We start from the raw sequence: 12,264 nt of genomic DNA on the forward strand, positions 1-12,264 counted from the left end.
GTAACTCCATACAAAAAATGTCCCCAACCGTTTATACGTTTATACTAGTGGCGCCGTCTTTGTGTACCAATGGAACTAAAGTTGACAACCGGTTTAGCCTGGCGGGTATTGGTAGGTAGTAATTCTGTTGATAAACATATTTGTTATCTTCATATCACGAAATATATGCAAGATGCAAATATTACCCCTTGTTTGTGGTATTATCAATTGATTTAAATAAAAGGCATGTTTATGTTTATAACATTATATATATTATTTATTAAAAAATGTTTTACATATAAAAATATACACTGAAAACTGGCAACTGGCAACTTAATAAAAAAATAGACATTAATAAAGCGCATTCACAAAGTTTTCAGTACCTTTTATACAAATAACATGCCTACCTATTACACTTTACACACAGATACACTACACTTTACATACGGCATTTTACACAGATTTCCAACTTGTATTCATACATTTCTTCACGGTTAATTAATACGCTTTCCAGATGCGTTATGACTCGGTTCCTTCTGAACCCACTAAAGTTGTAAATTTCACTCTGGCTGCTTCAACAGCCGTTGCTCCGCATTTAGCACATTTTCTATGTGCATTGCTGTAATCCATGTAGGTACAGACTTACAGTCTTAAGTGGTACGTAGCGGTACACGTTGTATGTATTATTTAAAGAGTTAATAAATAAAATTTTCGTTATGAACTTTAACCACAGCAGTTGGACAGAGTCATTGACAAATATATTTTTTATTATGGTGGGTAGACGTACCTACCCTCCATATATTTTATGAACATTGATAAAGACAGTTGGAAGCAAATGTTCATTATAAAACTTAATCGCATGTAATTAAGTTTTAAGCGTTTTAAGTCCCGTTTTATGATTAATATTGTATAAAATTCGTGATAATTTAAATCAGAGTTGGGAGCAATGTTGCTGTAGAAAAATGTTTTTATTTTTATTACTCGCAACTTTTTCCCGGAGGCCAACGCACACATAGAAGATTAAGGCGCACACATGCGCAATTATTTGGGGACATAACTTTCTTAGGAAGTGAACAGGCCTTGCTTCCAACTGTCTTTATCAATGTTCATAAAATATATGGAGGGTAGGTACGTCTACCCACCATAATAAAAAATATATTTGTCAATGACTCTGTCCAACTGCTGTGGTTAAAGTTCATAACGAAAATTTTATTTATTAACTCTTTAAATAATACATACAACGTGTACCGCTACGTACCACTTAAGACTGTAAGTCTGTACCTACATGGATTACAGCAATGCACATAGAAAATGTGCTAAATGCGGAGCAACGGCTGTTGAAGCAGCCAGAGTGAAATTTACAACTTTAGTGGGTTCAGAAGGAACCGAGTCATAACGCATCTGGAAAGCGTATTAATTAACCGTGAAGAAATGTATGAATACAAGTTGGAAATCTGTGTAAAATGCCGTATGTAAAGTGTAGTGTATCTGTGTGTAAAGTGTAATAGGTAGGCATGTTATTTGTATAAAAGGTACTGAAAACTTTGTGAATGCGCTTTATTAATGTCTATTTTTTTATTAAGTTGCCAGTTGCCAGTTTTCAGTGTATATTTTTATATGTAAAACATTTTTTAATAAATAATATATATAATGTTATAAACATAAACATGCCTTTTATTTAAATCAATTGATAATACCACAAACAAGGGGTAATATTTGCATCTTGCATATATTTCGTGATATGAAGATAACAAATATGTTTATCAACAGAATTACTACCTACCAATACCCGCCAGGCTAAACCGGTTGTCAACTTTAGTTCCATTGGTACACAAAGACGGCGCCACTAGTATAAACGTATAAACGGTTGGGGACATTTTTTTGTATGGAGTTACCGTTCTTCTCCTAGTGAGTATTATATTCTTTGGTTGGAAGCAAATATTCATTATAAAACTTAATCGCATGTAATTAAGTTTTAAGCATTTTAAGTCCCGTTTTATGATTAATATTGTATAAAATTCGTGATAATTTAAATCAGAGTTGGGAGCAATGTTGCTGTAGAAAAATGGTTATATTTTTATTACTCGCAATTTTTTCCCGGAGGCCAACGCACACATAGAAGATTAAGGCGCACACATGCGCAATTATTTGGGGACATAACTTTCTTAGGAAGTGAACAGGCCTTGATATTAACCATGAAATCGAAGTTCGAAAATTTGCAGCCTCTTTCTCTGTCACTTTAATTAGGCCTTCATTGTATTAAAAGAGAAAGATGCCCGAAATTTGCGAACTTCGGTGTTCTCGGCAGGCCTCAGTCTTCATAACCGGCACAGACTTGGCAAGATATAACAAACTTGGTCATCAACAGTAGTGGTACAGCACTAAGGAAGTTAAACATCAATGTGTCATACATGTCTATGGCATGGTCTATGTATGTTCAAGTCAATGGCCGCTTCTAGGATCGCCCCTACTTTTTCTGCTGGAAATTGCATAATTAAATAGATTATAATGTGTGTATATCGGTTCTGATTGTGAAACAACTGCCAGTGTTTTATACGTTACATGATGGAGGAGTTGCATTCATGTAGCTGCTGCCTGGTGCGGCCGCCGGACAAGGGTCTCAAGACCATGTATAAACATCTCGGCAAAACAGAGATATACTACGAAATGCTGAGAGAATGCTTTAATATAAATGTAAGCTCGTATACACCAAATCCATTTCTTCACCAGCATGTTCTGTAGACGCATAGTATACCTTTTTCCACGGAAATCTGCCTTAACCAACTAACCATAATGTTGTTATCAAGTTGATATTAATGAATGATTGATTGATCTTTATGATTAAATTATCAGTAACTAAACTTAATCCGCTATATGAAAGATAAAAAACAAGTGAACATTCATTTCTGTGTCAATCGGTAAACCATGTGAAATTTTTTAAATAGAATGAAAGCAAAACTCACTCACTCAAGTGAACCGTTTGATATCATATCACCTGTTTATAGTTAGTTTAATTATTGTTAATAAAATAAATAATACTCAGAACACTGAGAGAGAATGCTAATAACACTAAGAAGAGTAAGAAGCTAGAGTTAGACCAAGAATAGTCTGCAGCGGATTTGATAGCCCACTCAGTGGAAGTGTTATTTTAAACATCAAACTTCTATGAAATTATGACGTATAAATGACACTTGCACTGCGGGGGCTATCAAATCCGCTGCAGACTTTTTTTGGTCCGACTCTACTAATAAACAACATATAATTATGTTGTGGCAAATGTATAGTGTAGTATATATTGTAAACACCCTTAGAATAAATGAATCTCTACTAATATTATAAATGTCAAATTAACTTTGACAGTCTTGTCTGTTACCTTGATCCATCCTCATCTCACCGCAAAATACTGGCGCGCCAATTATGTGCCAGGCCGACAGATGGTCGGTAGAGCAGAAGAAGCAAAGATCTTTTCTACAACAAAAACGAGAGTTGTTGCCCTATGTTCGTCTTCCCAATCGAAAATATTATATGCTGGTCTTCTCCACATTGTCCTTACATATTTTTAAAAATGTATTGTTTGGTTTTCAGCTAGGCATGGGAAATGACGAGTGCGGGATCTGTGAGGTGTGCGTGGTGCGGCTGCGGGACGCGAGTGACTTTAAGCTGCAAGTGCAGCGCAGCCAGGCCGAGCTGCAGGCGCGGCTCAAAGGAGTGATCACTGCTAGTAAGACATCATATGTACTAGACATAACTGGTACACATGTTAGCTATTTCTTTATATACTGTGCAGTATGTCCTCTCTGAATGGAGAAGGTTGGAGGAGGCCTTTTGCCAATAAGTGGCACACAGACAGGGAAAAAAAATATGCAAGAACTGTAGAAAGAAAAAATGAAATTTATTGTCTGAAATAAAGGATTATTACATGTCCTCTCTGAATAATGACTATTAATAGTTAAACTGGCCATCGCCATGCTCCTTTGTTGCTTAGGATTAATATTGCCGAAAATATAGGGGGAATATTGCCGAAATTCGTACCTAAATTGTGTACCTTACAAATCCAGACTGGTTTTGAGAAGTACCCTAATCACACCCTAATATTTCAATACACTACAAGGTTCCATACTTGGCCTAACTAATATTATAAATGCGAAACTAACTTTGTGTGTTCCTTTTTCTTGGATAAAAACTGGACTGCCTACACTTAATTCAATTTTGCAATATGAAAGCTCGCCCTGGGTCTACAAGGCTATTTAGTTTTCGAAAATTGGAGTGGTGAAATCTTAAACCCTTGTAGCATTGGGGAGAGCTGGTATAAAATACATAATATATTTAAATAATACATAATCATGTTTTTTTGTACCTGTTTTACCATATAGCTCAGAGGCCGCCAGTTCTCATAAACGATGTGTGTGTGAGTGAACATTTCTTTTTCAGGTAACAAGTTAAAAATCAAGTTGGAAAAAGCTTCTGGAGAAGAAACAATTACACGTGAGTATAATCGTCAAAAAATAATTAATTACTGTAGAGTGTTTTGACCTCTTAAAATAACTTGTTTTATTAAAAAAGAAAAGTGGCCAGTTTTATTGTTTTAGATCTTTAGATTTGCACACTTGGATGGTTATTTAAGAAAGAAGCACTACTTAAATTTCTCTATACTCTGTATCTTTAGGTATTTAAATAAGCCAGTTGGGGGTAGATGAAAACATTACATGATCAACTAATGTAGGTTAAAGTCAGGTTGCTCAGTGACTCATTCAGGCGGTTTTGTATTTGGTCGGTTAACCAATAAATGTTATAACTACCCGAAAATGTACAAATTGTTTGTTTACTTTTATTAAAATACCTAAAGGTACAGACTATAGGCGTATCCAGATTAGTAAATTTTTCGCCAAGCTGATTCAATTGCCCGATAGAATCAGGAGGTGCGGACGCACATACCAATTTGGCTCGCCGAATTCAACCGCCGATAATGACCGATAAAATGAGGTGCGGACGCAAGGATACCAATTTGTGAGGCCAGTATTTTCGTTCTGGGGCATTTTTTCTATTTAGAGGGCTCTAATATCACCATAAATCTAAAATTGTAGATTGACGCCAATTTCATTTCTGATCAAATCGACTGATTTGATCAGTCCCGTCTGGGTACCACTTAAAGTATTTGTATTAGACTATTGTATTGTGCATTTTATTTCAAACCATAGGTACTGTTTTTTTTTTTAACCACCTAAATCAACTTAAATACATAAGTGTTTTTGGTAATTCAACCATTAGATAAATATTGTTTTCTGCAGGCGATATCAAGGTGGAGAAGTCGGAGGTCGAGATGGCTGATGGCGAGATCGTTTCAGGTACTGATCGTACAGATTTACAGATCGATTGCGCTCTCTAAGGTCGGTTGCAGACGTCCGGGTTCGCACGCCGATGTCTTGTTTTCTTGGGTCTAGCTGTCGCGTGTCGGTTAGCCACACACAAATCTGGACGTAGTCACGTAACACGGTCCGGTTTCCGGTGAAAACACCTGATGTCTACAACCGACCTCATACTTCACTGTGGACGTCTACGTAGTGTCCATAAAACTCGATTTCCACCGGCTTGCATATTTCGAGTTAGCAAATAACCTTATCGTACAAGTGTCGACGAAAAAATTCTACGGCTTGTTGAACAGGCATATGCAACGCGCCGCCACTAAAGTAGACGGTAAGCTGAGTAGTTGGTTCATTATATTGTTCGTGACATTCGCATGACGTGTTCCCGTAGCGTGAATATCTATTTGAAATTTATTTAATTGAAAGAAAATGTAAATACTGACAACTCTAAGACGGTAAGCCTGCTGAAGGATTCAGTTAAATTAAAGGGTAAGTTCAATTTGGGGAAGACTGCCTCTGTTCTTTTGTCGGAAAACTTAAGAAGGTCGGTAGAGCAGAAGCTGCAAAGATCTTCCTTTCTGAATGTGTCCTGTCTGAATAAATACGAGAGTGCTTATTCTATGATGGTCTTCCCAAATAAAAATTGTAAGTGCCGGTTTTCATCACGTTGACCTTAAATCATATTATCAGTTTCAGTAGCCGTACAAGAGACAGCGCCAACGCCTTCAGCGGAACCAGTTGTTACGACCAACCCTAGTTGTTCTGCACCCGCTCCGTCCCTCACCGACCTCGACAGCTCCGTGTCAGCTCCGGCTCCCAGCCTCCCTAAAGAACACACGTGCGACATATGCCAAAAAACGTTCCACGACCCTAATGCCAAATCCAAACTTGTAATCCATCGCCGCTCCCACACAGGGGAGAAGCCTTTCGCGTGCAATGTATGCGACAAAAGATTCATACAAAAAAGTCACTTAAATACTCATTACGCACTCCACTTGGGAAAGTTCAAATTCTCCTGCGAAGTATGTAACGCACGATTTCTACATAAACACCAATGGATCGTACATATGCGGATTCATACTGGTGAAAGACCGTACGCGTGTGATATGTGCAATAAAAAATATAGACATAAAAGCCACCTAACTTTTCATAAAAAAAGCCATTTCGATTCTGACCCTGTGGACAAAAAGTACGGTTGCGATGTTTGTGGGAAACGGTTTACACTAGAGGGGAATTTGTTTAAACATAAGGAGGTACACGATGAAAAGGAAAAGGAGGAAAAAGGAGAACAGCAGGATGACCCAAAACCATACGCGTGTGATATATGTCACAAACGATTTGCATTAAAAGGTGTCTTGAAAAATCATAAAGAAATACATACTAATGAAACACCCTTCGAATGCGAAACATGTCATAAGAAATTCCGGGTAAAGAAGTATTTAGAAGTGCACGTAAAGGTGCACGAAAACACGAAGCAACACGCCTGTGAAGTTTGTGGCCAACAATTTACACACCGGTCGAGTTTTAAACGTCACATTAAAATACACACCGGTGAGAAACGCTTTTCTTGCGAAATATGTCACAAGCGATTCGGACGCACAACAATTTTGCGAGACCACATGCTTATACATAGTGGACTTAAGCTACACTCTTGTAAAGTGTGCAATAAGCAATTTAGACAAAAGAATGCTTTAGACGTTCACGTGCGTCGACTGCACACCGACGTGCGACCATATCCTTGCGATGTATGTAAAAAAGGATTCGCTGAACTATCGGCCTTAAAATTCCATTATAGAACGCATACTGGAGAGAAACCGTACGTTTGTGAAATCTGTCAAATGAAATTTGTTCGGCCTGAAGGTGTCAGGAAACATCTCATACGAGTTCATAAAGAGAAACCTAATAAATTTGTGGTAATTAAATAATGAGTATATATGTATTAACAGACATACCAGTCAGTGTATTGCAAATGCACTGGATGTGTCCACTAATAAGTTATCAATTTAAGGAGATTTAATATATAAACTAGTTTTATGTTTAGTTATCTACAAATTAACAATTAAGTGTTTTTATTGGCAAAAGTTATGGACGACTGTTGTTTGAATACAATATATTATTTTAAAAGGTTAATATAATATTATTTAAATAATTATGTCTCATACTTTAATTGTAATGGCAAACTAAAGCTCAATAAACATATTTATTACATTTCGGGTTTCTAATTATTATTCAAACGATTCCTTAGAAAAGTACCAGTCCTTGGTTATCTTAGATTAATTTATATCAGAGTGTACCTATTGATGACTGTGTGAGGTGTGCATATTTTGCCTTATCCAAGTTACATAAAACCATTGTAATTCTAGACCCGTCAACATACTCTGAACACTGTGTATATCCACTGTGTGTACCAATCAACATACTCTGAACACTGTGTATGCGTATGCTTGTTTGCCACTGATGTGGTATATAAAAAACTGGGTGAGCTGCGCGACACAATTATTATACCCTAAATTTTATTAAATGGAGGTATAAGAACTATATTAAGATATAAGGAAAGAGCGTAATTATCGTCTCGTCGCGAACCTCAGTACGCTCCTATAACCGCTATCCGCGAGCGTGCTAAAGCGAGGTTTACACTAACAAGAACTTGCATGCAATTTTCATTACATTGCGGTATCTGATCAGTTTTGTATTCTTTTGAATTCAGTTTACCTTAGTAGTCGGCAATGTCGCGTAAATGGCATGCTCGCTTAAGACATGACGTGGGTTAAAAAGCGCTTTTTTAACATGCGTTGTAAAAGCGCTCGTACGTATGATGCCTAAGCCCCCATAAGCACGGGAACTATTTCAACGCGCGTTAAAAAAGCGTTCGAATGACACAAATGGATACATGTGTATTTATTCAGACGATAGCGGTGGCGCTTTTTATTAAGCGTTGTTGGATTTTTGACTTAAGCCTTGGTCATTAAATTGAATTTAGCGTGCAGACAGATTCAAGCGCTCTCGTGCGTATGAGGGCTAAATGATTTGGTACGACAGTACAAAAATAACAGTAGCCCGCTTCGCGCCGCGATTCGCGCACGAGTGTGGAGCGGGCGTTAAGGCGTATCCAGATTTGTCAAATTTTTGCCAATCTGATTCAATCGCCCGATCGAGGTGCGGAAGCCGAAGCAAATACCAATTTGGCTCGTCGATAATGACCGATATTACCGATAAAATGAGGTGCGGACGCAAGAATACCAATTTGTGAGGCCAGTATTTTCGTTCTGGGGCATTTTTTTCAATTTAGAGGGCTCTAATATCACCATAAATCTAAAATTGGAGATTGACGCCAATTTAATTTCTGATCAAATCTACCGATTTGATCAGTCCCGTCTAGATACCACTATAGCCTTCATTCACACGGGCGCTTTTACAACGCGCGTTACAAAAGCGCTTGAATCTGTCCTCACTCTAAATTCGATTTAACGACCAAGGCTTAAAGTCGAAAATCCAACAACGCTTGATTAAAAGCGCCACCGCCGTCGTGTGAATAAATACACATGTATAGTGCGTCAAGCAAATCTTGTCAGTAGCAATGTAAAGCAAACTAAAGTAGGGCAACACTCAAAGACTAGTATTACGCTAAGAAAAGCAGCAATGTACAATTAGACTAGACATAAAAATTCAAAATCGCTCTCCTTCTTGATTCGACTGGCAAATCATATTACTTTTTGGCAACCGGGTTTTTTAACCTAATTAGACCCCGCTGAATCCGAATTTGCCGGTTGCTTAATCGAAATCTTGACCGGAAGTGAGATATTTGACATTAAATGTCCCTTTTTTTAGTTTTTCGTAAATAACTCATAAACGGTGGCCAATATCAAAAAATGTTGTTAAACGATAATAATCTACACAAAATTTTGAACAAAAAAGATTCAGTACACTTTTCGCAGGGATCAATATTTAATAAGATAATAAAGAAGGAAAGTTCTAGTATAATAAATTCTAAGTTTCCTTGTTTTTATTTATTCGTTAATAATTTGAAAAGTGTGACTCATAGCAAAAATATCTTATACATAAATAATAAACATAAAATTTCCTACAAGAAACATGTAGAACACTTTTAACTAGGATCAATATTTAAAAAGACAGAGCAGCGGGTAAGTTATAATTAATCAATTTTAAAGTCCCTTTTTAGTTTTTTGTAAATAACTCGTAAATGGTGTCCCATAGCAAAATAGGTTTTTAAGAATAAATTATCTACATAAAATTTCCTCCAAAAAATATCTCGAATAGTTTTCTCTAGGATCAATATTTAAAGCGATATTAAAGGAAGAAAGTTGATTACAATCAGTTCACAGGTCACTTTTTTTTAGTTTTTCGTAAATAACTCGTAAACGGTGGCTTGTTGCAAAACAATATTATACATAAACATTAAACATAAAATTGTCCACAAAAAAGGTTCTGTACACTTTTTAGTTACGATCAATATTTAAAGAGGTATTAAAGGGGGTAAGTTAATTGTAATCAATTTCCAGGTCCCTATTTTTAGGTTTTCGTAAATGACTGTCTTCATTGTTAAAAATTGGGTAATGTACAGTCGCCATCAGATATATCGGAGCGGCCAAGGTGTTCATAATATCTGAACACGCCTCTATTGTCAAGGCGTTAGGGCGCGTGAACTGATTGTAATCAACTTTCTTCCTTTAATATCGCTTTAAATATTGATCCTAAAGAAAAGTATTCGAGATATTTCTTGGAGGAAATTTTATGTAGATAATTTATTCTTAAAAACCTATTTTGCTATGGGACACCGTTTACGAGTTATTTACAAAAAACTAAAAAGGGACTTTAAAATTGATTATTTATAACTTACCCGCTGCTCTGTCTTTTTAAATATTGATCCTAGCGAAAAGTGTTCTACATGTTACTTGTAGGAAATTTTATGTTTATTATTTATGTATAAGATATTTTTTGCTATGAGTCACACTTTTCAAATTATTATAAATAAATAAAAACAAGGAAACTTAGAATTTATTATACTAGAACTTTCCCTCTTTATTATCTTTTTAAATATTGATCCCTGCAAAAAGTGTACTGAATCTTTTTTGTTCAAAATTTTGTGTAGATTATTATCGTTTAACAACGTTTTTTGATATTGGCCACCGTTTATGAGTTATTTACGAAAAACTAAAAAAAGGCACCTTAGAAGTGATTATAATTAAATTTCCCGCGTTAATATCTCTTTGAATATTGATCCTAGCGAAAAATTGTACTGAATCTTTCTTGTAGGCAATTTTATGCAGATTACTTATGTAATAGAACATTTTTTGCTATGCGCCACCGTTTAAGAGTTATTTACGAAAAACTAAAAAAAGGGACATTTAACGTCAAATATCTCACTTCCGGTCAAGATTTCGATTAAGCAACCGGCAAATTCGGATTCAGCGGGGTCTAATTAGGTTAAAAAACCCGGTTGCCCAAAAGTAATATGATTTGCCAGTCGAAATCGATTTTATGAAAAATAAAACCAGTCTAAATGTACATCGAACCAAAACATTTTTTGAAATCAAATTGTCACTCGCGGATTCTCTATTGAAAATGTTTGAAATTGTTATTAATAGGTATGGACGGACAATTTAAAAGCGGTGTGTGATGTTGATAAAAAGGATTAACTAATTTGAAGATCTCAAAATAAAATTAGAAGTGGACTATGCCGTTAAACAAGAATGTATGAATAAAATCATTGCTTCAGCAGGTAGATGTCCTACTGGATTTTAATATTTTATTAGATTTCTCAGTTGGCACTGTAGGCATTGTAGGTATCGTTGCTTTGATTAAGCACAATCTTATTTAATATATTGGTATTTAATGGTGACACAGCAGAAATATCTCTTGAAATAGAATCGATTCAGAATGTAAACAAAGATGATGGCTGTCATTCGCGATCCACATTCCACAGATAAAACACAGATGACACGCGATTTTCGAATTATTCGAACACAGTGTTGCTATCCCGCGATTTTTCAAATTTGCCGCCGTTTGCTACTGACAAGATTTGCTTGACTCAGTATATCTATTTGTGTCATTCCAACGCTTTTTAACGCGCGTTGTAAAAGCGCCTGTGGGTATGAGGACTTAAGGCCGTAACAGACTATCGCACCGCACCAAGGTCATTGTGCGACGCACCCATAAGTAAGAGGGAGAAAGCGATATCTCTTTCTCCCTCTTACTTATGGGTGCGTCCCACAATGACCTTGGTGCGGTGCGATAGTGTGTTAGCTACTTTAAACAAAAACTTGGCACTATTGTATAAAAACTTGGATATCAACAGTAGCGGCACATCACTATAATTTCGTAAAAAAAAAAACAATGTAATGTCTATGGTTATATTATGTTAATCAATTGTGTGGCTGCTTCGAGAGGATCGGCCCGATTTTATTAATATTTCTGCTCAAAATTTCATTTGTAGATTATAAAGTAATAGTAATTGTGGGTAGTTATTGCCAGTGCCTTATACATTACATAATGGAGGAGTTACACGCTTGTAGCTGCTGCCTGCTGCGGCCGCCGGAGAAGGGCCTTAAGGTTATGTACAAACATCTCGGCAAAACAGAGATATATTACGACATGCTGAGAGACTGCTTTAATATAAATGTAAGTAAACAACTTGAAAATCATTTATTAATGTTGTAACATTTCGTCCAACCTTTCGTCTGTTTGTTAAGAATCTTAGCCAAGTTTTGTATTTTATTCTATACAACTAGAACGTGTTTTGAACGGGATCCCTTTGTTTCCCATAAAGTTTTAAGTCATAATGTATTGTTTGTCATATTATCGTTAGTCATAAATCTGAAACCGTTAACTTTTCAGGACTTTCGTAAGGTCCTGAAAAGTAGGCTTGTGTCGGTCATGAACTAAGAACTGTTAAGAATGAAAT

At 36.2% G+C, this 12,264-nt stretch overlaps 1 protein-coding gene across 1 annotated transcript in view; it reads left to right on the forward strand.

The window, feature by feature from the left end:
• The window catches only part of LOC134803062 (gastrula zinc finger protein XlCGF57.1-like), a 62,887-nt gene that overhangs the window by 31,200 nt on the left and 19,423 nt on the right, over positions 1-12,264 (forward strand). Inside the window, exons 5-7 of the mRNA XM_063775768.1 lie at positions 3,565-3,700; positions 4,411-4,464; positions 5,268-5,324. Of these exons, the coding sequence (XP_063631838.1) occupies positions 3,565-3,700; positions 4,411-4,464; positions 5,268-5,324 (247 nt within the window). The remainder of the gene's footprint in view (positions 1-3,564; positions 3,701-4,410; positions 4,465-5,267; positions 5,325-12,264) is intronic.

Source organism: Cydia splendana, chromosome 26, assembly GCF_910591565.1.
Source record: "Cydia splendana chromosome 26, ilCydSple1.2, whole genome shotgun sequence".
NCBI classification, from domain to species: Eukaryota; Metazoa; Arthropoda; class Insecta; order Lepidoptera; family Tortricidae; genus Cydia; species Cydia splendana.